The 26,021-nt window shown below is 46.0% G+C and overlaps 1 protein-coding gene across 2 annotated transcripts; it reads right to left on the minus strand.

Moving 5' to 3' along the window:
* Positions 1-766: 766 nt before the first annotated feature.
* Positions 767-22,576, minus strand: ADORA3 (adenosine A3 receptor). Of its 2 annotated transcripts, XM_065878443.1 has the most exons (7): positions 21,958-22,576; positions 7,726-7,832; positions 5,292-5,639; positions 3,517-3,583; positions 2,699-2,799; positions 2,222-2,283; positions 767-893 (listed from the first exon to the last, which is right to left on the minus strand). In XM_065878443.1, exons 1-7 carry the CDS (start codon positions 22,338-22,340, stop codon positions 891-893), a joined length of 1,071 nt encoding a protein of 356 aa, XP_065734515.1. In that variant the 5' UTR covers positions 22,341-22,576; the 3' UTR covers positions 767-890. The 2 variants fall into 2 exon arrangements, with proteins under 2 accessions (XP_065734515.1, XP_065734524.1); XM_065878452.1 differs by lacking the exons at positions 767-893; positions 2,222-2,283; positions 2,699-2,799; ... (1 more) ...; positions 5,292-5,639; positions 7,726-7,832 and adding an exon at positions 19,107-20,244 and having other exon boundaries at positions 21,958-22,538.
* Between the last annotated feature and the right edge of the window lie 3,445 nt (positions 22,577-26,021).

Genomic DNA, 26,021 nt, shown 5'->3' on the forward strand with positions numbered 1-26,021 from the left:
AGACTGGAAGAGCAGGCTCTTTATGAGGGCAACAGAGGCAGTGATGGGAAGCCGCCAGGGTCTGAAATAGCAGGAGAGACACTCTATGGGAAGAGAGGGTGCAGACATTCATGTAGGAGCTAAGAGTTTGGGTAATTCTGGCATTAATGACAGTGTCACCTCACCTGCACCCTCAACTGCTGATGTCCCCGTATTGATTTGTGTTTCCTGATGTGAATGGATATTTCTCTTAATTTATCACACCTTGGCTTCTCACTGATCAGAAGCAGTATCCATTCAGTCTAGTGGCAGTTTCCCATACAGGACAGTCTTTGAGCCAAGAGAATCTAAGAAGCCCTGATTTAGCCTCTCTCCCCTTCTTTGGGTAGAACAGCATGTAATACCGATTCAGAAGTAAATTGGAACACTATACTTTAAAAGAAACTTTTCCAGAAATACTCTCCCAGTGATATCCTGAGAGAAGTTAGTCATACCTTGGAGTTCATTCAATACTGGGTCAGAAATTTATTGTCTAAAAAATACAACACAAGTGATCTCCTGGCCCTCTGACCAAGATCTGGCCCTTTCTTCACTTCTGACAAGCCAAGTGCATGAGAACTAAGATCTTGAGATGTTATCTGACCGTGGCCTTACTTAGGCGTGGCCTAGCACAGCCCCTCTGGCTGCCACCATTCTTACGTAACTGCAAATGGTCGCTGGCAAGGTTAGAGGGTCCTTCAGAATGCCTGACATCAGAATCAGTCCCCAAGATGTGGGCCGGTTGTCATGGTGACTCTATTGTAGCATCATTTTATTTTTCAACTAAATAAAAGAAATCTTCGGTCCCATCTGTTCAGTATGAGCCATTGCCTTTGGAGTCAGGACATGAGAGAGGGGCTTCAAAGAGTTGTCTACTTTGTTGGAAACAGAAAAGGAAAATTGAGTTGAGATTTGTTGCCTACCTCTGCTGGGTGTTTCTGCAGCAAAGGTGGCAAACTCTGTCATGGGTGCTTCATGGAGACCAAACACCCAAGTTTGTTTTCAGGGTGGAAATCAGATGTCATGACTTTAAAGGTCATCAGTCAGTCAGCAGGAAAGCTTGGTGCGTGGGGCCTGCATTCACCTCTCACCAAGCTCTGGTGACGTGAATGCAGCTGGACTCTTTCAGAACCCATAAAGGCCCCTGATTGCGGCTGTCACGTTCCCATTGCCTGAGCGTAAGGAAGCAGGCCGTGGCTAAACCAAGTTGTACAACTCCTTGCTAAAAAAAAATAGGGTTGGGTGCCATTGCTTCAACTTGCATAGCACCACGCATCTCTCCTTCAGAGTACTTACTCTAGTTGATGATCTCACGTGTGTGTGTGTGTGTGTGTGTGTGTGTGTGTGTGTGTGTATGTCTGAGATGGCTTGCCTACTTCCCCCTCTACATTATATGCTCCATGAAGACAGATAATATTTCTTTGCCTCAGCTGTGTATCCCAAAATCTGGCGTGGTCCTTGTTTATTGAATGAATGAATGAATGAGTGAATTAGTAAAAAATCCTGGGGAGTATGGGGTCCTCAATTTATAGAGAAGAAAACAGGCCCAGAGAAGTAACAAGTTTCCCAGGGTCATGCCTTAAGGAAGTGACAATGGGTTTTGCAAAAACCTAGACTCAAATTGTGTCCCAAAGGGAGGGGTCTTGGGTAAAACCAAGCGAGATGTTGCCTTGTCTGCATCCCCCACCTCCACAGTTCCCACAGCTCTTAAACGGCAAAAGGCCAGAAATGCCATGGGAGCCACTGCTTTGATTTCTTAGGACTCCTGCTCTGCCCCCGGGGCCAAATTATCACAGACAGAGAATGAGGCCTCACAGCCTTAGCTTTGGATTTCAGGTTTGTCTGGCTGTAGACCCTGTGTTTCATTAACAGGTGTTTCTGGTTTGTGTTCTCTCATTCTCTAGAATGTTGTCTTCTACAGTTCCATACCCAGAGGAGGTTGGAGTCTGTTTCGTAATTATACTTACAGCCTCTCCATTGCCCAAGGTATTTCTGTGTCTTCTGAGCATAAAAAGAAAACAACGAAAAACCTATTAGACAAACAGTGGCACTTGTCAGTGATGCTCTCTCTACCCTGTGTCCACTTGAGAGGTTAACCGATTCACCACATGGTGGCCTTCTTCTATTTAGGAATAGGGCGCCCTACAGATCAGGGAGTGGGGGGCACAGGGCCCAGGATAGAAGAGTCAAGGAGGGAACTTACCGGACGTGTGGGGACCACAGAGGAAGCTTGGCTGCTTTTCTGGCTTCTGGCTAGGCCTTTACCTGCAATCGCCCAAGGGCAGAAGGAGGCACAAAGCTGAAAGGCCTCTCCTCCCATGGCTCAAGGCTGGGCCTGAGGCCCTTGGGCCTGTCCTCTTCCGATCCTGACCCTTCTTCTCAAGGAGACCTTTCTATGCCTGCTTATCCAGGGGCCCCAGAATTTCCTCTGATGTCTCAGCCTCCCTCCTCGCGGGTCTACACACACCTCCACTTATGAGGGCCACAGTGCTCTCTCTGCCACCTCTCAGGGAGCATTTGTCACCGTGAAACAGAATTGCCCCTAGCCCATGGGCAGGCTGCACGGGATTCCAGGGGTCCAGGCAAAAAGAAGAGGGTCACATTCACCCATTTGAAAGCTGTTCCTTGACCCCTTTCATTTTCCCCAATTCCCACCCACACCACCCCAACTGCTACCTACCCCTTCTACTCATTTGACCTCTCCTTCTTCTGGACAAATGACTGATTATAGAGATGGTCCCCAAGCCCGTGCTCAGCAAGCAAATGATGAGAATGGTCATCCTGGAAGGAATCACAGACAGCATCCACGTCCCTTGGAAGACACCATCTTTTGGTTCTCTGCCCAGGATGCCCTTTTCTGAGACCCGTCCCCTCTCCCTGCCCCTGCTCTCGCCCGGTTCCAGCAACCCCTGGCAACCTGGATTCCTTCAGAGCACCCGTCTCCTCCAGACCACACTTGATTGGACCTGCGGTGGGTGTCTGACCAAGCTGGGCCCAGCCCCCTCCTCGGGGACTAACATGGGACTGGAAGTTGGAGGATGCAGTCTCAGGCTGGCGAGTCTCTTGAACGGGGGGAAAAATAAACTCGGCAGCTAGAAATGGATTATCTTCTCCTATGGCAAAAATGAAATATAAAAGGGCAGTGGGGAGAGAGAGGAAGCAAACACACATAAGCGTAGCAGATTAGAGATGGAGATAAATCCTGACATTCAGACCCTTTCTCAGGGCTACCACATCCCTGCCCTCTCATTTCATCAGTCATTGCTCTCTCCTTATGACGAATTTCCCCCTTTAGCTAAAATAGCCAGAGAGCATTCTTGCTGCTTGTGATCAAGAGTCCTAAACTATATTCTTTTGAAAGGAAGCAAATAGTCACACTGAAGACAGTTCAGGACGAGAAACAATACACTGCTGAAAAGGAGCAGGTGCAAACCCACCGTCATGTTGTGTTGTTCCTGCCCACCCAAAGTCTGCTTGTCTCCCAAACTCATGACTCACCTGGAGTGATCTGCCTTGTGGACAACTTCGGAAGAACTGCAGCTTCTGTTCTGGTTGCCTGATAGGTCTGTGTCAGAAAGGATTTGTTGAGAGTCAAATAAGGCCCATCCCCAGGCCCTTCCTTTGCCTTCTGCATCTCTGCACCTCTGCCTGTCATTCCCTCAGTCTCCAGAGAATTAGTGCCCTGGGTGACTGCTGGGTCAAGTCCAGCTGTTCATGGGTGCCCTGCACAGGGCAGAGGTGGAGGGAACAAGCAGGGCTGTAATCCAGCCCTTATACTCGTTTGCCAAACCATGCACCTTGCCACTGGGCTCCATGCACCTGGAGGAAGGGGCATCTTTTCCAGATTTGCACAAAGGCGCTGTGTTGACTAGATATGGCCTGTGGTTAGAGAGTGCCAGGCTGCGTGCCAGTCCTATCCTTAAGGAACTGATCAGTAGGTACCATAATTACCACATCATGCTTATGACAGCCACCAAAACCCAATGGGAGAAGGGCCACTATGGCCACCCACATTGCCACCTGTGATAAGACTGGGGTGTGTGTGTGGGGGGGGTGTCTGTGTTTCATTTAAACTAAGGAGCACACTTAGGTGGGACTTCTCTCATCCTGAGCCTAAAACTCAGGACAGACTACACAGTTAAGTAAAAGCAGAACCACACAAAGTAGAAACACTGCAGGCGTGAAGGGTATCACACATTCAGTAAGAGGCTTGCTGAACAAATAACCAGTTGGTCAAGTGTGAGCAAGGCCCTCTAGCACCAGGAGGAGGCTTCCCGGAGCTTCCCTTAAGTCCTCTGTTTTCCTACAGACACTGTGCTCTGGACTGCACTAGAAAAAGGCATCCCTTCTAGAAATGGAAATAATGAGAAGCCACAGGAGGAAAAGAAGAAGAAAAGAAAGATAGTACTTTCCATAAACAGTGTGCCTGAGAGAGGTTTTCAGCGTTGGACAGAAGGATTTGGGGGAGCATCTGGAGACCCTATGTCTTCGCCCTGGCCCAAAGGAGCAACACATTGGCTTATACAGACTTACCCCTCCAGGCTACTCCACCCACACCCTTCCGGCAGCTTCCTGGTGCAAACTGTACTCCTTAAAAGAAAGCACTGACCTCTTGGACCATATTTATCCCTGTAAATTATGAAATTATTTAAGTGGACAGTTTTTGAGGGTGCTTGTCTGGGTGCTTAGACCACTTTTTTTTTTTTTCTTTTTTTCTTTTTTTTTTTTTTTGCAGTACACGGGCCTCTCACTGTTGTGGCCTCTCCCGTTGCGGAGCACAGGCTCCGGACGCGCAGGCTCAGCGGCCATGGCTCACGGGCCCAGCCGCCCCGCGGCATGCGGGATCTTCCTGGACCGGGGCACGAACCCACGTCCCCTGCATCGGCAGGCGGACTCTCAACAACTGCGCCACCAGGGGAGCCCTTAGACCACATTTTACAGCCTCAGTCACGCCTCAAGAAGCGAATCTTCAAGATTCTAGACCGGCAAGGTAATGCTCTCGCACCTGTCAGCCTCCCAAGTTCCATCTGCCAGATGGCTGTGAGGAGAGAGAGGTGCCAAGAGCAGCCCAGGGCAAGGGACCCTCCTCTTCCCCAAATTCCAAGTCAGTGGTCAGCATCAGCAGCAGCTATCCTACTATGGAGGGAAGGAGGGGCCAGGTTACCCCAGAGAACCTAGGGGGAGCCCGAGTGTTTGCTCTCTGAGTATTTACCACACCAGCTAACAGGCACTGCTGTGGGGTACCCGCAGCTGGACCCCCAACAGGCTCTTACCTCTCCCAGACCAAAAATTGTTGGCGAGGGCTCTTCTGTTGTCAGTGACAACCAGCTCTGTAAAATCCATGTCATCCCCGGCAAAGTCCCGCTGGATGCTGCACCAGTACCAGCCCATATCCTCCTCGGTCAGGCAGGACACAGTGACAATAAGCTGGTTTCCTGTGTCCCTCAGGGCCACGCGGTCAGTGCTGTTGGGGGTGAAGGCAATGATGTTGCAATAGTCCCGGAAATAACCTCGGCACCAGTATTTGGGGTGGTCCTTATAGTGGGCATCGTAGTTGCAGATGGCAGAAGATGTGTCCGGCACAAAGATTTCCTTGACCTTTTCATCCATGACCATAGCATCTGTGAAAACACACATAGACAAACACTATTGTTCTTTTAAACACATTGTAGTTCCTGCACCCTGGAGGAAAATTAATTAAAGCATTGGAGGCCGATTTTTGCCTGCTTTGGGGTTGGCAACTGTTATGGGCTGAATAGTGTCCCCCTAAAATTTATACGTTGACGTGTTAACCACCCAGTACTTTAGAATGTGACTACGTTTGGATTTCGTGCCTTTAAATAGGTAATTAAGTTAAAAGGGGGTCGTTAGAATGTGCCCTAATCCAATCTGATCGGTGCCCTAATAAAAAAGATTAGGACACAGACAACAGAGGGATGACCATGTGAGGACACAGTGGGAAGGCGGCCCTCTGCAAGCCAAGGAGAGAGACCTCAGGAGAAACCAAACCTGCCAACACCTTGATCTTGGACTTCTGGCCTCCATCACTGTAAGGAAACAAATTTCTGTTGTGTAAACCACACAGTCTGTGGTTGTTACAGGAGGCCTAGCAAACTAATACGGCAGCCCTGGAGAAGACTTCTTCCCTGGCCTAAGAGTGGGTAAAATACGTCTCCCCCTCTGCAAGAATTTAGGTGGCTTCTCATGTTGCTTGCGGGGGAGGGTAGAAAAGCCCGAGGCTTACTGTTAGTATATCCTCTGCCCCTAGCCCCCCACTCCACCTTGGTATCCTCGAAAAGAAAGTAAGGAGGTTTGAAACAGAAACAAACTCACAGACATAGAAAGCAAACTTATGGTTACCAAAGGGGAAAGGGCAAGGGGAGGAATACATTAGGAGTTTGGGGTTAACAGATACACACTACTATATATAAAATAGCTAAACAACAAAGACCTACTGTATAGCACAGGGAACTATATTCAGTATCTTGTAATAATCTATAATGGAAAAAAATCTGAAAATATATATATATGTATAACTGAATCACTTTGCTGTACACCTGAAACTACACAACATTGTCAATCAAATATACTTCAATAAAATTTTAAAAAATAGAAAATAGGGCTTCCCTGGTGGCGCAGTGGTTGAGAGTCCGCCTGCCGATGCAGGGGACACGGGTTTGTACCTCGGTCCGGGAGGATCCCACATGCCGCAGAGCGGCTGGGCCCGCGAGCCATGGCCACTGAGCCTGTGCATCCGAAGCCTGTGCTCCACAATGGGAGAGGCCACAGCAGTGAGAGGCCCGCGTACCGCAAAAAAAAAAAAAAAAAAAAAAAAAAAGAAAATAATTATAGAAAAAGAAAGTAAGGAGGTTTAGAGGCTTCTGTTGGATGTATAGGGCTGAAAACAGAGATGTCTGGTTCTGTCTGTCCTCAGGGGCTAAGAACTTCATGTTTCCTCCATACCAGACCAGTGTGGGCACATCTGTCATCTCAGGATGTTGCATAATAAGGAAGTCGTGTACTTCACATCCAGAATGACAGTGGCTGGGGAAGTGTCTGACCAAGGAGACGAGATGGGCAACAGAGACCACCCCTCAGCCTTCCAGATGTGCACTGGGGCCTCCTCAAATGCTGCCTCAAGTGTAGCTCACAGTGGGTGCGACCAGCCTACAATGCAGGCTCACATCCTTGATATCATTTGACATGGTACGGTATTTTGTTCTCAGATGGACCCCATAAGAAAGTTGTGTGATACTCAGTTTACTGGCCTGAACACTGACTCAGAGAGAGGTGCAGTGACTCTCAAAGGTCACAAGGCTGGACAGTGGCAGAGCTGGGGCCAACCCGGTCCTCTGAGTCTCATCTTTGGGGTCAGGCATGAGCAGAAAGTGGAAAGTCCCGTCCTCATATATTAGCACAAATGTTTTTAAGGGGAGAAAGGGGAAAGGAAGGGGGAACTTAAACTGAGAGAGAGAATCCAGACCCCTCATTTTAGCTGAGGGCTTCAAATTCCCCCACAACCCCTTCATCAGATCAAAGAACAAGGGCTAATTTGGACAAGATCTATTTCCACCTCCTTTTATTTTCCCATCCCACTCCTTAGGTGGTTTGAGCTAATAAGCAAGAACTCCAGGTAGGAAAGGAAAAGAAAATGCACAGTCTCTGAGAAGCTTGGAGGGTTGGAGATGTTTCTTCCCCATCTCTTACCTGAAAAGACAGTCAAGGAGAGCAGAATGAAGAGCCTCATGACTGGAAGGAAGTGAACCTTCAACTGGGATGACCAGATGGACCCAGGGCTCTTAGGAATCCTAGATCTGTTTTCAGGAAATAGGAATCTTTGAGTTTAAGATGGTTTTATCCTGTTTGGAGTGATCAGGGAAAAGAAGGACCAACCAGTTAATCCAAGAAGTGCTACTATGTATAGGTACCCAGGTTGTGCACTGCACAAGGGTACCTCATGAGAGGGATGCCATTTGTGGACATACACTTACTTATATAGTAATATGAGAATATTCTGGGCTTCCTGGTAGAGCCCAGAACAGCAGTGAAGATCCCCCTCCTGGATAAATCCACTCTGGCACACAAGGCACACTCAGAAGGGCACATGCACACACACCATCGCTGGCACACATTCATCTGTGTAACAGTGCCCTGTTCTGCCAATGGTCCAGGTATCATAAGAGGCCAGGCCTCTTGTCTGTTCACCACTCTTGGAAGTCCAATTCCTATTTAGCTGAGAGGAAGACTAGTAATGAGATTCATAACTATCCCGCCTTCTGAGTAGATAGAGGGTGGAGCCTGAAGCAGGTGGAGCCTGGCATCCGGAGCATGTGAGCAGGTGAAAGTGTGGGGTTTTGTGCATCAGTAGACAAGCTGCAGCCTACAGACATCTTGAAAGCTTTCTTGGGACAAAGCAAGGCTCTCTGTCCGTGCAGCAGAAGCTTCCCCTTATTCCTAATGGGACTCATATGGGCTGGCCACTGATTTTTAAAGTTTGAATTATGGAACCACCCTCAGTTGAATTTAAGCTGAATGCTTACTTATCACATCCCAGAGCTAGCACTTCTCATCAAGGGCTGGACGTGGGTGATTGTCCAGGTTTTCAATAATGTCCTCTCTTGAGGAAGGAGAGCCTTTCTCTAATTCACACCAAGTCAGCATATGGGCCAGCAGCAGGCCTGCATCATGGTACATGATTTACCTGCATCATGGTAGGTGTTTTGCTTATATTGCCTCATTTATTCCTTATGAAACCTTTATGAGTTCAACAATTAAACAGCACAGGGTAAAAATGAAGCAGGAATCTATAGATTAAAAGGGGCTTAAGAGACATATTGATAAAATTGCAATATATGGAATTTATTTGGATTCTGACTGAAGGAAACAATTGAGAAAATTTGGACAGTGACTAGATAGTTGATGATATTCAGAGACTATTGTTGGGGGGCAGAGTCAAGATGGCAGTGTGGGAAGACGCTGAGTTAGGCTCTCCCCACAACTAGGGCACGTGCTGGCCACTGGTGGGGGACCCTGATGCCCAAGTAGACAGGAGGAACCCCCAAGTGAACCAGTAGGACACGGGGGCACTGAGGGGGAAGAATTGGAAGCCAGACAAGATTGGTGCCCCTGAGGCTGGGGAGATCAGGAGAGGCAGGCAGGAGGGACTCTCCGGGAGGAGCAGGAAAGGAGCAGAGGGCGATCGCCTGGCCCACTCAGGCCTAGGGAGGCTGCTGAGCTCCCAGGCCAGTCCTCTGCCCTCCAAGGCCCCCCCACCCCACCCCGGCCGCATTGGTCCTGGGGGCATAGGAAGGAGCCCGAGGGGAGAATAGGAGAGGCAGGCAGGAGGGGGCCTCCGGGACCAGGGGAGCAGGAGAGGGGAGGAAGGCATTTGCCCCACCCACTCAAGTCCAGGAAGCTTGCTGGGCTCCCAGGTGAGGTCCCCTCCCCTCTGAGACCAGGGGTGGGGGACACGCCTGGACCCCTTCTGTTCCTTGAGCCTAAGCCCCACCCCCACAGCCCCCAGGGCCTTTTCCAGCCCTGTGGGTCCTGAGCATTGGCCCCGCCCAGCACCCAAACCTTTCCCTTGCTTAGGCCCTGCCCTCCACAGCTAAGGCCTTCCCCTCCCCTTTTTTTTTTCTTTTCTCTCCTCCTCTTCTTTACTATTGTGATACTGACGTACCTTCCAGTTGTTGATTCATCTATATTTTTATATTCTTTCTAACATATCTGTTAGTTTCCTAGTCTAAGTTTATTTTTTACTTTGTTATTATTCTCTTTTTTGTTTTTTTGCCACCCCATGCAGCTTATGGGATCTTGGTTCATGAGCCAGGGGTCAGGCCGAATCTCCTGTGGTGGGAGCTCTGAGTCCAAAGCACTGAACTAACAGAGAACCTCAGACCCCAGGGAATATTCATTGGAGTGAGGTCTCACAGAGTTCTTCATCTCAGCACCAAGACCCAAGCTCTACCCAGTAGCCTCAAATTCCACTGTTGGAAGCCTCAGGCCAAACAACCAGTAAAACAGGAACACAATCCCACTCATTAAAAAAAAAAAAAAAAAAATTCACAGATGAAGGAGTAAGGTAAAAACCTACAAGACCAAATAAATGAAGAGGAAATAGGCAATCTACCTGAAAAATAATTCAGAGTAATGAGAGAAAGGATGACCCAGAATCTCAGAAATAGAATGGAGGCATGGATTCAGAAAATACAAGAAATGTTTAACGAAGATCTAGAAGAACTAAAGAACAAAAAAACAGAGATGAACAACACAATAACTGAAATGAAAAATACACAAGAAGGAATCAATAACAGAATAACTGAGGCAGAAGAATGAACAAATGAGCTGGAAGACAAAATGGTAGAAATAACTGCTGAGGAGCAGAATAAAGAAAAAAGAATGAAAAGAATTGAGGACAATCTCAGAGACCTCTGGGACAACACTAAACACACCAACATTCTAATTATAGGGGTCCCAGAAAAAGAAGAGAAAAAGAAAGTGTCTGAGAAAATATTTGAAGGGATTATAGAAAACTCTATAATCTCTTCCTTAACATGGGAAAGGAAATAGTCACCCAAGTCCAGGAAGCACAGACAGTCCCATACAGGATAAATCCTAGGAAAAACACACCAAGACACATATTAATCAAACTAACAAAAATTAAATTCAAAGAAAAATATTAAAAACAGCAAGGGAAAAACAGAAAAATAATATACAAAGGAATCCCTATAAGATGATCAGCTGCTTTTTCAGCAGACACTCTGCAGGCCAGAAGGGAATGGCAAGATATACTTAAAGTGATGAAAGAGAAAAACCTATAACCAAGATTACTCTAGGCAGCAAGGATCTCATTCAGATTTGATGGAGAAGTCAAAAGCTTTTCAGACAAGCAAAAACTAAGAGAATTCAGCACCACCAAACCAGCTTTACAACAAATGCTAAAGAAACTTCTCTAAGCAGGAAACACAAGAGAAGAAAAAGACCCACAAAAAAAACTCCAAAACAATTAAGAAAATGGTAATAGGAACATACATATTGATAATAACCTTGAATGTAAATGGATTAAATGCCCCAACCAAAACACACAGACTGGCTGAATGGATACAATAAAAAGACCCATATATAGGCTGTCTACAAGAGACCCACTTCAACCTAGGGACACATACAGACCAAAAGTGAGGGGATGGAAAAAGATATTCCATGCAAATGGAAATCAAAAGAAAGCTGAAGTAGCAATACCTGTATCAGATAAAATAGAATTTAAAATAAAGACTGCTACAAGAGATAAGGAGGGACACTACATAAGGATCAAAGGATCAATCCAAAAGAAGATATAACAATTATAAATGTCTATGAACCCAACATAGGAGCACCTCAATACATAAGGCAAATGCTAACAACCATGAAAGGAGAAATTGACAGTAACACAATAATAGAGTAGGGGACTTTAACACCCCACTTACACCAATGGACAGATCATCCAACCAGAAAATAAGTAAGGAAATACAAGCTTTAAATGACACAATAGACCAGATATATTTAATTGATATTTATACAACATTCCACTCAAAATCGGCAGAATACACATTCTTCTCAAGTGCACATGGAACATTCTCCAGGATAGACCACATCTTGCATCACAAATCAAGCCTCAGAAAATTTAAGAAAATTGAAATCGTATCAAGCATCTTTTCTGACCACAACACTATGAAATTGGAAATCAATTACAGGAAAAGAACTGTAAAAAACCCAAATACATGGAGGCTAAACAGTGTGCTACTAAATAACCAAGAGATCACTGAACAAATCAAAACAGAAATTAAAAACCACATAGAAACAAATGACAGTGAGAACACAATGACCCAAAACATATGGGATGCAGCAAAAGCAGTTCTAAGAGGGAAGTTTATAGCAATTCAATCTCACCTCAAGAAACAAAAAAAATCTCAAGTAAACTATCTAACCCTACACTTAAAACAACTAGAGGAAGAAGAACAAAGAAAACCCAAAGTCAGTAGAAGGAAATAAATCATAAAGATCAGAGCAGAAATAACTGAAATAGAAACAGAGAAAACAATAGCAAAGATCAATAAAACTAAAAGCTGCTTCTTTGAGAAGATAAAATTAATAAACCATTAGCCAGACTCATCGAGAAAAAAAGGGAGAAGTAAATCAATAAAATTAGAGGGGCTTCCCTGGGCTCAGTGGTTGAGAGTCCACCTGCTGAGGCAGGGGACATGAGTTCGTGCCCCAGTCCAGGAAGATCCCACATGCCACGGAGCGGCTGGGCCCGTGAGCCATGGCCGCTGAGGCTGCACATCCAGAGCCTGTGCTCCGCAACAGGAGAAACCACAACAGTGAGAGGCCTGCGTACCGCAAAAAAAAAAAAAAAAAAAATTAGAAATGAAAAAGGAGAAATCACAACTGACACTGCAGAAATACAAAGGATTATAAGAGACTACTACAAACAACTGTATGCCAATAAAATGGACAGCCACGAAGAAATGGACAAATTCATAGAAAGGTACAATTTTCCGAGACTGAACCAGGAAAAATTAGAAAACATAAACAGACCTATCACAAGTAATGAAATTGAAACCATAATTAAAAATCTTCCAACAAACAAAAGTCCAGGACCAGATGGCTGGACCAGGTGAATTCTATCAAACATTTAGAGAAGAGCTAACAACCATTCTTTTCAAAACAGATGGAGAAATATACCATGTCCTTGGATTGGAAGAATCAATATTGTGAAAATGACTATACTACTCAAAGCAATCTACAGATTCAATGCAATCCCTATCAAACTACCAATGGCATTCTTCACAGAATTAGAACAGAAAATTTTACAACTTGTGTGGAAACACAAAAGACTCCGAATAGCCAAAGCAATCTTGAGAAAGAAAAACGGAGCTGGAGGAATCAGGTTCCCTGGCTTCAAACTATACCACAAAGCTAGAGTAATCAAGACAGCATGGTACTGGCACAAAAACAGAAATATAGATCAATAGAACAGGTTAGAATGCCCAGAGATAAGCCCATGCACATATGGGCACCTAATTTACAACAAAGGAGGCAAGAACATACAACGGAGAAAAGAGAGCCTCTTCGATAAGTGGTGCTGGGAAAACTGGACAACTACATGTAAAAGAATGAAATTAGAACACTCCCTAACACCATACACAAAAATAAACTCCAAATAGATTAAAGATCTAAATGTAAGACCAGACATTATAAAACTCTTAGAGGAAAACATAGGAAAAACACTCTTTGACATAAACCATAGCAAGATCTTTTCTGACCCACCTCCTAGAGTAACAGAAATAAAAACAAAAATTAAAAAATGGGACTTAATTAAACTTAAAAGCTTTTACACAGCAAAGGAAACCATAAGCAAGACGAAAAGACAACCCTCAGAATGGGAGAAAATATTTGCAAATGAAACCACGGACAAAGGATCACGGACAAAGGATCAATCTCCGAAATATACAAACAGCTCATAGAGCTCAATATCAAAAAAACAAACAATCCAATTAAAAAATGGGCGGAAGGAAGACCTAAATAGACATTTCACCAAGGAAGACATACAGTTGGCCAAGAGACACATGAAAAGATGCTCAACATCGCTAATTATTAGAGAAATGCAAATCAAAACTATAATGAGGTATCACCTCACGCAGGTCAGAATGGCCATTATGAAAAAATCTGGAAACAATAAGTGCTGGAAAGGGTGTGGTGAAAAGGGAACCCTCATGCACTGCCGGTGGGCATGTAAATTGATACAACCACTACGGAAAACAGTATGGAGTTTCCTTAAAAATCTAAAAATAGAACTACCATATGACCCAGCAATCCCACTACTGGGCATATACCCCGAGAAAACCATAATTCCAAAAGAGACATGTACCACAATGTTCATTGCAGCACTGTTTACAATAGCCAGGACATGGAACCAAAGTAAATGTCCATCGACAGATGAATGAAAGAAGATGTGGTGCATATATACAATGGAATATTACTCAGCGATAAAAAGATATGAAATTGAGTTATTTGTAGTGAGGTGGATGGACCTAGAGTCTGTCATACAGAGTGAATTAAGTCAGAAAGAAAAACAAATACGGTATGCTAACGCATATATATGGAATCTAAAAAAAAAAAAAAATGGTACCGATGAACCTAGTTGCAGGGCAGGAATAAAGATGTAGACATAGAGAATGGACTTGAGGACACGGGGTGGGAGGGTGAAGCTGGGGCAAAGTGAGAGTAGCATCGACATATATACGCTACCAAATGTAAAATAGTTAGCTAGTGGGAAGCAGCTGCATAGCACAGGGAGATCAGCTCAGTGCTTTGTGATGACCTAGAGGGGTGGGGTAGGGAGGATGTGAGGGAGACGCAAGAGGGAGGAGATATGGGGACATGTGTATGCACATAGCTGATTCACTTTGTTGTACAACAGAAACTAACACAGTATTGTGAAGCAATTATACTCCAATAAAGATCTATCAAAAAAATTTTTTTAAAAAGAAATTATTGTTACCTTTTTTTTCAGTTGTGATAATGATATTGTCATAGCCAGCCTCTAAGATGGCTCCTGGATTCATGCCATTGTGTAATCCCCTCCTAATCTGAATCAGGGCTAGCCCATGTGATCAGTAAAATATGGTAGAAGGGATGGCATATGACTTCCCAGGCTAGGTCATAAAAGGTGTGCAACTTCCACCTCAGAAGTCACATTGCTCTTTCTTTCTTGCGGAAGTCAGATGCCATGTTGTGAGGACTCTCAAGCAGACCTGTGCAAAGGCCCATGTGGAAAGGAACCAACTTGCGACCCACCTTGGGAGTAAATGTATGACCCACCTTGGGAGTAAATCCTCCAGCACCATCAAACTTCCAGATGACTACAGACCCAGAAATCTCGTGAGAGACGTCAAGCATGACCCACCCAACCAAGATGCTCCTGGATTCCTGACCCACAGAAAGTACAAGAGATAATTATTATCATGTTGGGCTTCCCTGGTGGCGCAGTGGTTGAGAGTCCGCCTGCTGATGCAGGGGACACGGGTTCGTGCCCCCGTCCGGGAAGATCCCACATGCCGCGGAGCGGCTGGGCCCGTGAGCCATGGCCGCTGAGCCTGCGCATCCGGAGCCTGTGCTCCGCAACGGGAGAGGCCACAACAGTGAGAGTCCCGCGTACCCCCCAAAAAATAAATAAATAATAATACTAATCATGTTAAGCCTCTACATTTGGGAATACTTCATTACATAGCAATCAATTAATACTGACATTGTGGTTATTTTTTTTTAAAGTAGTCCCTATTGCTGAGAAAGCTGCATGTAAAACAAACACTCGGTATTGCTCAGAGATGGCACACCGTGAAACTGAAAAAGTACCAACAGAAGGAGATTATGCACAGATATCAGGAAAATGCCCAAGACGTGAAAAAGTAACATTCTAAAGCAAATGACAGGCTCAGAGTTACAGAGAATAAACATGTGTGTCTATTAGCGTTCTGAGTATTATCTGGTGTTATTAGTTCTGTTGCTCCCTCTTAAGGGTAGAATTAATTTTCACTCTATTTGATGTGTAAATAAAAAGGTAAATGGGTCATAAGGATAAACCAAATTTTTAAAATATCTTTTAGAAATACAAACCGCAATGTGTACAGATGAAATAATTTGATGTGCAAAATTTCAAGATAATCAGGGTAAGGCAAGTTGGTGGGGTCATTAATGAAACAAGGCTGGCTGTAAGTTGATCATTATTAAAGCAGGACAATAGGTATATGAGCCTTCATTATTCTAATCTCTCCACTTTTGTGTGTTTGAAATTTTTCATAACAAAAAGTAAAAAACAAAACGTTGACACAGGTATTAGTAGTCTCCCATTTTACAGATGAGAAAAATGGAGGCTCAGTTAAAGTAACTGCTACATTTAAGTTCACACAGCTAGTACAGCCGCCATGAGCTCATGCTAAATCTGAAAGAAAAAATTGTTCTTTCCATCGCTCAATTCTGCTTCCCCAGCAGTAACAATATCGCAACACTGTAGAGCACTTTAGAGTTGAGATTTTACATTATGCCAGTCATCCGAGTGGTTGGGGCAAGATGCAGCCTAATTTTTCTCATTCCCATTGTACCCAGTATAGTATCTAAGGGCAGAGTTTCTCTAGAAAATGTGAATTTAATTGTAAGAAACTGAAGATACAAACGGACCATGGCCAGACCACATATAAAAATAGAACTCTGGCCCACTACCAGCCCAGGAAACCAGCCCCTTATCTATAGTAACTGGCCCAGGAAGCCAGCCTGATGTAAACCAGACTTATAGGAACTCAGGCCATTATTCCTAGTAACAATTCAGAAAGCCAAACAATAATCCCTGTAACAATTGGCCCTGAATGGCCAGGACCTGATGAATAACTGACAGCTTCCCTAATTTTTGTCCTGCTTCCATCTACGAACCAACCAGAGAAAGTCAAGTATGCCCCCTAACCCATCACACAGGATGCCCCACTTCTAGTCGGCCTGCCTACAGCCTCCCCAGGCCAACAGTCTCCAGTCGGGGTGTACCTGAAGCCTTCTTTTTTCTACTATAAAAGTATCCCACTCTTCTGCCTGCCTTTAAGTCTCTGCCAAAAAGCAAGGGGCAGTGACTGACTCCTTTGCTATAGAAAGCTCAGAATAAATAGGGTTTGTTTGCTCTCATTTGGTTGGTCTTCACTTATTTCTACTGTTGATTTGATTTTAAAAATTGAGTAAGTAAGCCCAGCTACTCAGCATCTACCTTTGTTCCAGCGAATCTGTCTGGAGGAGGAAGGAGGAAGCAAACCTCAGTTTTGTCTTGGTGGTCTTTTTTATCTTATTCCTTTAAAATGAAAGCCCAGCAGCCACCTTTGACAATGTTTAGCTGAAGGGAGCTAGCCAGGGGACAGACTCAGGGAAACTCCAGTGACATTAATCTCTAAACCTGAAACCAGGGTAGATCTCGCCGCTTCCAGCCCAACTCCTCACCAGTGAGTCTTGGTTCATCTTTTTTGAGTTCACGCCAAAAGACGTTTCACTGTAAGGGCCTCTTCTGGGCTGGTGGAGCCCCCTAGCTCAAGAGATTCTCATTGACTCTCAAGCCCCCAAAATACAACTTCCTACAAGCCTTCAGTGGGTTTGCTAATCAGTGACTGTCAGAAAGGAAAAGAGAGAGAAGGAGGGGAGGAGGAGAAAGGGAGAAAAAAAAAAAGTTTTTCTGAAACTCTGGAGCTACAGCTTGTCTGATGACACCAAATGACTCAGGACAGACTGCTGTTTTCTTGTGAGGCAAGCGGTCCCTTTAAATCAAGTTTCCTGAAAGGGCACATGACAAATGTTGCTATAGCAACTGGGTTAGAGGCCAAGAACCAACCAGCACTTCCCTCAAGTCTCCAACTGGGCAAAGGTGAGTCGTGGGTAGAACAGTGTGCCAGGAGCACCCAATGCCCCAGAGTAGACCCAGGGCCTCGTCCTGGAGGGGCATTTTAACTAAACACAAAAATTAATTTGGGGGAAAATGCTGAAATCAAAAGAGGGGATATCATTAAGAAAAAATTAGAGGTGGGGGAGGCTTGTCTTTTGAAAGAAAAAAGATCCCCCAAAATGTTGATGGGGAATTTGTCAGGACAAAAGTCCCCTCCCACATCCAGGGACACCCAGGAATGGAGGGCCGGGGTGCGTTGCAGTCCTCTGCCTCTAACATAAGATTGTGAATGGCACCAGGAAGTGGGTGGGCGGGGTGACCAACTGGTTTGGCATCGGTAGAAAATGCTATGTGCGAGCTTTTCAACATCGCACATGGTGTTGATTATTCCTGGGCTGACAAGAGAAGACACGAGGACATTTCCCTGAAGTGAAATGTTAACAAGATAAATAGGCTTATCAGGCTCTGGCCTAAGATTAGGATCAGGATAACCTTTCAAGATTGGCTAAGAATTAATTAGAAAAACGTTTTCAGTACAGTTATCTTCTTTGATGTGGTTTAACTGAAATCCCCATCTTGCTGCTCTCATCAAGTTAATATATTTATTGTCTTGGGAGTGAGAGTCCACAGCTGCAAGTTTGGATAGCCCAATCAAAGATGCCACCTCAAACTTCCAGAGCCACACTTAAAGCCCGAATGACTTGACTAGAACGCCATCCCTGTCTTGTGTCCCAATTGGCAACAGCAGTTAATGCAAAAAAACCAGCAGTCCTTTTTTTTTTTTTTGCCGTACGCGGGCCTCTCACTGCTGTGGCCTCTCCCGTGGCAGAGCACAGGCTCCAGACGCGCAGGCTCAGCGGCCATGGCTCACAGGCCCAGCCGCTCCGCGGCATGTGGGATCTTCCCGGACCGGGGCACAAACCCGTGTCCCCTGCATCGGCAGGCGGACTCTCAACCACTGCGCCACCAGGGAAGCCCCCAGCAGTCTTTGAGTATACAAATCATAGTTTGTACCCATGATTCTGTTAATTGTACATAAGGTGGACTTAAGAGTTTGGACTTTGTAGAAATGACAAGTCACTCTGCATGTCTAGGGACAGGTAGCAAGAATCTTGGGTTCTCCCATAAGGCAGGACTGCCTTGAAATCCTGGCTCTCATACTTGTTAACTGTGTGATCGTGGACAAGTTACTTAACACCTCTGTGTCTCAGTTTTCTCTTCTGCAAAATAGAGATGGTAATAACGGTGGTACCTAAAAGACTGTCAGGACCAAAAGAGAGAACGCATGCAAAATAGTACATAGAAAGTGCTCAACATATAATAGCTGTCTGGTGTCTCTTTTTGCCCCACTCCCGCTATTCCTATTAAATAATAAAATACCAGAGGAGATGATTAAGACTCAGCTCTAAGAATCATTTCTTCTCTAACACTCGATGAATCGTTCATAAAGTTGACAAATGTTCTGATCAGCCCTGGAAAAAGGAGCAGGGTGTTCTGGGGCCAGGGGTGAGGGTCCTAGAATTTACACAGGCGAACATGCCACATGGCATCAGGTAGAAGCAGGCTGAGTGCCAGGAGGAGCCAGCTGGGTCTTCAAGACCCAAGTGACCCTGACCCTCAGCAAAGAGCTACACAGCAATTAGTTATCATCTTTTATTTACTCAAATACATTTACAGGTGAATCCAGCAAGTTAAGTCCCTCTTAAACTCAGTTCACTCCTTGCATTCCATCCATCCTCCAGGTATCTGCTGAGAGTAGGCTTCTCTGCTTAGTTCCATAATGGAGTAGAACTGAGTCACCATTACATACATGTCCAGCCCAGTTGGGACCCTTTTGTCAGTAAGTCAATGAGGCATCCTTCAGATTCCATGACTTCTGTTTGGGAAGATTCCATGACTTCTGTTTGGGAAGGAGGAACACAGGCAGGAATATTGTCCTCAAGTCAGACACCCAGAAAATTGAATTAGAAAAGAAGGACAAGAAAAAAATTGAATTAGAGAAAGAGGGTAGTAGGGAAGATAAAATTGGAGACAGCCAGCCAAATGCTTCCCACATCACTGGAAGGAATCAAACACGTGAGAGCCCATGGCCCAGGTGGATAGGCCCTCAAGTGTTTGTCCCTGCTGAATCTGAAGGGTAATGGAACGGAGAGTCATCTTTCATGGATAGCTACTCAGAAGTCTGCTCAGTGCTTGAGTCCAAGGAATTAGAGGGCTGGCAGATCACACAGGATTTGAGGATCAAGAGATAGGTTTCCTTGAACTTCTTTATTTTATAAGCATAGACGATAGGGTTCATCATGGAGTTAGCATGGGACAGCAGGATGCCCAAGTAGAGCACAACTTGTGGTACTTCACCATTAAAGTAGATGACACAATTGATGATGGATAAAGGCAGCCAGGACAAAGCAAACAAGAAAAGAACCAGAAACAGAGACTTGGCTGTCTTGAACTCCCGTCCGTAAAATGCACCTGTCTCTTTGGAGTTAGAAAAGTTCTGATTGAGTTTGTTCTGGATGACATAGAAGATGTCAAGGTAGATGGCACACATGACAACCAGGGGAATGAAAATCCAAGTGAAGAAGCTGAAGTAGACCATGTAGTCCATCCTCATTACGGAACGGAATTGGCAGGAAAGGAAGGTGAGATTTTTGTGGTACTCTGAGTTCAGTTTCATGTTCCAGCCAAACATGGGAGTCAATCCCACCAGGAATGACACCAGCCAGCAAAGGCCCAGAGCCACCCATATTCTTCTTTGAGTGGTGAACCTCTTGTATCTGTTGGAATGGAAGAGAGCTGGTGAGTTCACAGCAGGAATTGCTAATGGGTTGGGGGGAGATGGAACTGGAGGGTGTTGATATTCTATGGTGATTTCAGCTAAACTCTACTGAATATGAAGACAAGATGAGCAGACAATGATTAGAGAAAAATACAGCAAAGTTCTCTGGGAACTTTTCTAAAGAAGTACAACCTCCAAAGCAACAGGAGTACGTTGCCTAGAGTCAGGGGCTTGCGTACCCCATTCACAGTTCCATTTCCAGCCCAAGAATTCTTCAGTCCCTGGGAGGTAAGAGTTATCGATCAAAGTCCCCTGGGATCGCCTTACCTGGGGAGAAATAATCTGCTCAAAGCATGTTTGCCTGCTGTGCTCTGCACTGTTTTTGTTTGTTTGTTTGTTTTTTGGCTGTTGTGCTGGTGTTCATAAATTAGACTCTGCCTGTCCCACACTTACCCCCTACCTGTGTCTGCCTCTGCTTCTCTATTTGCACTACATTTGGGGTTTGAGTTAGACTCCACTCTCATGGAGTTGCAAACGTCATGTTGAGGTGCTTCCAGGACCTTAAAAGACTCATCCAATCAAAAGTCACCATTTCTCCTTAAACCATTCTCCTTAAACCATTCTTCCTGACAACATTCTACATAGGCTATAAGAAGGAAGCAGATTTTAAGTACTGGCTAGGTACTCAGTAGACTTTCTCTCAATAAAATCTCATGATAAACTGGAGATATTTTTATGACAATCTCCATTTCATTGATGGTAATGGTGAAAATCATAGTAGTTACAGCTACCAGTTACTGAGCACAGACTGTGTGCTGGGCATTTTTCTAAGAGCTTTACGTGTATTAACTCATTTGATCTTATGGGGAAGGTACAATTATCATCCCCATTTTATAGATGAAAAAAATGAAACAGACAAGTTAATCAACTTGCAGAACCAAAAGTGCTGGAGCTAAAATGGAATGGAGGTGAATCTGAGTTCAGAGCATCTTACCACTATGATGAGGAACTGAGACACAGAAAGCTAAATAACTTGCCCAAGATCAGGCCTCAAGATCTGGGATTTGAACCCAGGCTCGTTTGTATCAAAAGTTGTCTGTAGCTCCCTCACCATGCTCTTTCCCCAAGAGAAGAGAGGAGCAACAAGATACCAAGGTAATTCAGGACACCTGGGGAATTCGATCTCTTCATTTGGCAATCTGTTCTGTTCACAAGGTCACCTGAAAAGTTGTTACTACTTTCTGTAATGGAGAACTTTTGTGGTCCCCTTCTCAACATGGAAGAGGAAACAAAATTAAAATAACTTTAAAATAGCCTACATTTGCAAAGAAGAGAAACATCAGTTTATCTCCTTCTTTTCTCTCTGCTTATCTTATCATCTAGTATGTTTCGATCATTTCTAAAAGTCAAGAGCATTTTTCACTAATTAAAGATGCATCGAGTTTTTATCATCTTTAGCCCCCCAGGGTATTGAGCATATACTCCTGTAGTCAGTGGGGAGGGATTGGAGCATTCCTCTGTTTCTAGTTCCCAAGTCTCTACTCATCGTTGTTAAACCCTTCACACACCAAATGGTGAAAAGAACCTCTTTCAAGCCCAGAGGCCAATTTGGATTTGTTTCCACTCAAAAAGTCTGAGATCTGGAGGTTGTAGCCCCATTTCCCAGGCACCTCTATCACTGCCCCACACCACCCCTCCCCAAGCAAGTTACCTGACCGTGAGCTTGACCCGCAGGTATCGGTCCACGGCAATGGCTAGCAAGGACATGATGGAGGCGTGGGTGAAGATCAACAGCAGGCAGGTCATGAGAAGGCAACCATGAAAGTGGATTGTGACACCCAGGCTAATGACAATGGCCAAAGGCATGACCAGCACCCCGACAGCAATGTCAGCCAGGGCTAGGGAGACAATGAAATAGAAGGTGGTGTTCTGCAGGCTGGGGTTCAGTTTGACCGCCCAGATGACCAGCACATTGCCCACTATGGCACAGAGCCCAATGAGAATCTCCACAGTGATGTAGGTAGCGCTGGCCAAGGACACGGCAGTGCTGTTGACAGGCATCTCGCTTTCCAGGTGTAGCCTCCCAGGTGACATTTGTGCCAACAAGATCCGTGTGGACCAGTCAGTCTAGCTCTTGCCAGACATCTCGCCAGAGGTCCAGGTGCAGCAGCCACAGTCCGGAACTCACAACTCGCCCATTCCTTCTCTTCTCTGTTGGAACCCCCTCTCCCCCTCTCCTTAGAGACAGTCCATCACGGGGCCATCACTTTCAGCCCCAACGCAGGCCGTACACCCCTGGGCTCCCAGAAGCCTGGAGGACAGTTCTATGTGGGCTGAAAGTGAAAATGCTGCTTCTGTTAATTCCCCTGCCCCTGGAGGGCTACTTAAACTCCATCAAGACAAGCAATGCTCTTCAGTGGTGTTTCAGGAAGTGAGATGGGCCAAGAGGAAGCACAGAGCCAGGAACACTCAGCAAGAAGATGGAAAGAATGGGGGCTGGGTGGGGGCGTGTTCATAGCATGGAGAAGACTCAGCATTCATTTACTCAAGGACTAGATAAGAATGTCACTCTGGGTGGGAGAGGAGCTGGGAGCACTGACTACGTAACATTCTGGCTTTCTGATAGCTTATCAGAAAGATTGCACAGGAAGGAGGCAAGCAGAACCCACAGAAGAGAAAGAAATAGACTTTGGTGGCAGGCTCCTAAACTTAGCCAGAATGTACTCTTTCTAAAGAGTACATTCCATAGACTGACTGTGTCCCCCCAAAACTCATAGGTTGAATTCTGACCCTCAAGTCAAAGTAGTTGGAGGTGGGGGCTTTGGGAGGTTATTAGGTCATGAGGGTGGAGCCCTCATGAATGGGATTAGTGTCCTTATAAGAAGGACCCCACAGAGCTCCCTTGCCCCTTCCACCATCTATGTACGAGGAAGTTGGCTCTCACCAGACACAGGTTCTACTGATGCCTTGATCTTGGACTTCCCAGCCTCCAGAAATGTGGGAAATAAATCTCTCTTGTTTCTAAGTCACTTAGTCTTTGGTATTCAGTTATATCAGCCCAAAGGTACTAAGACAGCACATAACAGTAAGGACTGAGAATTTGGCCACATGAGTTGACTCTGCTGGGGCATAGCTGGAACACAGCCTTTGTATCAAAGATCTTTTGCCAAAGAGACAAACTAAGATTCCCTGTTCAGATGAGCAAAACTTCAACACCTCCCGTAAGCATCACATCTGCTGACCCTCATCTTCCCTTCTCAGCCCACACACCCACCATGCCCTCACACTAGCAACCAGCCTGTGTCAAATCTATTCGAGGGACAACAGGATGACCAGCCATGCAGAAAGAAAGGAAAGGGCAACATGTACACATGATCACACAGCATACCTCCTGCCCTCCGGCCCCAAGCCCCACCCCCGCCCTGCAGGAACAGCCATCTACCTGAAAATCAGACCCTCTCCCTGAAGTTGCTCACCTGGAAACTCCCGGGAATCAGACACTTGAATGCAATTTTTATTTGGAGTCCCCCTGGTTCAGGGGTTTCTCAGTGCCGCCCAAAAGGGTTATTTAGAGAGACAGCAAAAGGAACAGTTGGACCTAAGCCCACACTGTGGATTGAAGGGTTGATAATACTTACCTCTAAGCACCAATCTATGTAGAGCCAAAAAATAAAATTTGACGATCACAGGAGTGCTGTTCTGGTGTTTACTAACAAACACCTCTCACTGGGGCACTGGCGAGATGCCTCAGCATGGGGCCTGCCAGGGTCTTCTTTAGTTGTCCTGCTTCGGCATCATCCGTCGACACCCCTACCCCCCCACTGCCCACCCCCACTGCATCCCAAGTCTGTCTGGTGTGCCTTGCTAATCCCTGCTAGACTTGCTCAGGGAAATGAGCCAACTCCCCAGACATTAAGTGGCAGTCCTCTCCAACTGCATTTGTCGCTCCAGCATTTTCCAATGTTAGCCGTGCCCACATCCCTGCACTTTGGGAACATGAAAGGTGTCACCAGCCTCCAATGTGACCTCTCATAAATGTCTCTACTGCAGCTGCTCTCTTTATCTCTGCTCGGGAGAAGGAAGACATAGAGAGCGATTTCTAGGAGGCTGTGTGAGACCGAAACAAGTCCTTCTTGCTATAAAGCCGTTGTTGAATCTTGGTAATTCACTGCCAACAATGTACCCTGGCTCCCGACCCTCAGCCACCCAGTAGCACCAAAACCTTGTGGGAGAGAAAGACCCTCTGGGGTAGCAATGAGTCGTGTTGCCTGGCTGTGGTGATGGTATAGCTAAGGAACATTTTTCCTGGAGGGTTTGGTAACCCCGGGTCTGCCTGGGGTGCCCGAGGACAGAGCGAGTGGGCTCATGGCAGAGTGGAGCACAGAGAGCTGCTCTGTGTTTGGGAGCTGGGCAGACAGTGGACAGTTCCTGCATTTAAAGAAAAAAGCCTGTGGCCCTTGTGCAGCTGTGGGCCAGAAGCCTGGGGGAGGGAGAAGGAGGTGGAGGCCAGGGAAAGTCCCTGAACCACAGATCCGTCCTACCGGAAGTGAGCCGAGCTGTTAGGGATGGAAGTGACAGAGGGAGCTGGAAACCTGACTGGTGTGTGTTTTCAGATTCCAGCCTAATTCCCCTCCTTTAAGACCCAGGTGAGTCCTTCCAGAATCAGCCCATCTCATCTGGGTTAGAGAAACCAAGTAGAAGGGTTTTGCTCAAGGACCAATCACAAGGGCAGCGTGGTGGGGATAGGATAGCCTGTGAAGCTGTAACCCACAGGAACAAGGAGAGACAGGGGACACACTTGGGGCCACCGACCCAGCCACCGCCTCCCCCCCACCCCTTCCCCAGGAACTGTTCCCAGAATCCTCTGCACAAACCTGGGGCATTTCCTCTCCATGAATAAAGGAAGCCCTTCCTTTATATTTTCTGAGTAGACAGAGCCCATCGATACTCAGGGGGCTGATGTGAGGGGTGAGGAGGAAGGCTTTCACAGCCACTTAGCATTTTGGTGTAAGACGGGGGGCCCTGAGTGTCCTTTTCATTCTAGACCGAACACCAAAGGGCAGCCAGGGAAAGAGGACAGAAAAACCAGGAGGAATGGTCCCCTTTCCCCATCCCCCCAACCCAGTCCACAGCCACTCTTAGTCAGGGAACCGCCCTCATCACCTCTGAGCCCCCTAACCCAGCCCCAGGTGCAGCCTCCATGTTGCCCCCGCGATCAAGTCCAGACTCCTCGGAATGGCGTTGGAGACTCTCTGTGAGGGGGTCTCCCAGCCTCTGCAGTCTCCTGTTGCCTGGTTCATCAGGAAACCATAAGTGCCACTGGGCCACGTGTCCCGGGGCTCAGAGCGAGCTCTTTCACTTCCTCTCCCCTACGCACATGCTTCTTTCTGGCTAGGAAGGCCCTTCTCCTGTGCATCCACACAGAAAACAAGCACTTTTCCTTCTAGACACTTCTCAAACTGAAACTTGAAGAAAAACTTGCAGACCCCACCCGCCCCTGTCCCATGCTGGGTTTATATAATCCCTCCCCTGTTATTCTTTGAGCTCCTGGAAGACAGGGATCTCCCCTTCTCATTTCTGCATTTCTATCCCCTACCACAATGCCTGGCAGCTACTAGGTGCTCAGAATATTGACAAATGAATGAGTAGGAACCTCAGTGAACCAGGGGGCATAAACTTTACCAGCACTGGGTATAGAATAGCAATCAGCTAGGACCTGTGAGGCACTTTCCATTATACCAGCTGCTGTGCTGAGCCTTTTATACATCTGATCTC

This window comes from Phocoena phocoena, chromosome 1, assembly GCF_963924675.1.
Source record: "Phocoena phocoena chromosome 1, mPhoPho1.1, whole genome shotgun sequence".
Taxonomy (NCBI): Eukaryota; Metazoa; Chordata; class Mammalia; order Artiodactyla; family Phocoenidae; genus Phocoena; species Phocoena phocoena.

Coding starts and splice junctions, on each gene's coding strand:
- ADORA3 (XM_065878443.1), bottom strand. CDS start 22,340: ATGTCACCTGGGAGGCTACACCTGGAAAGCGAGATGCCTGTCAACAGC. Junction 2,800..3,516: donor CACAAGGCAGATCACTCCAG/GTGAGTCATGAG, acceptor GATTCCTTCCAG/GATGACCATTCTCATCATTT. Junction 2,284..2,698: donor AGGTCAAATGAGTAGAAGGG/GTAGGTAGCAGT, acceptor GGGCGATTGCAG/GTAAAGGCCTAGCCAGAAGC.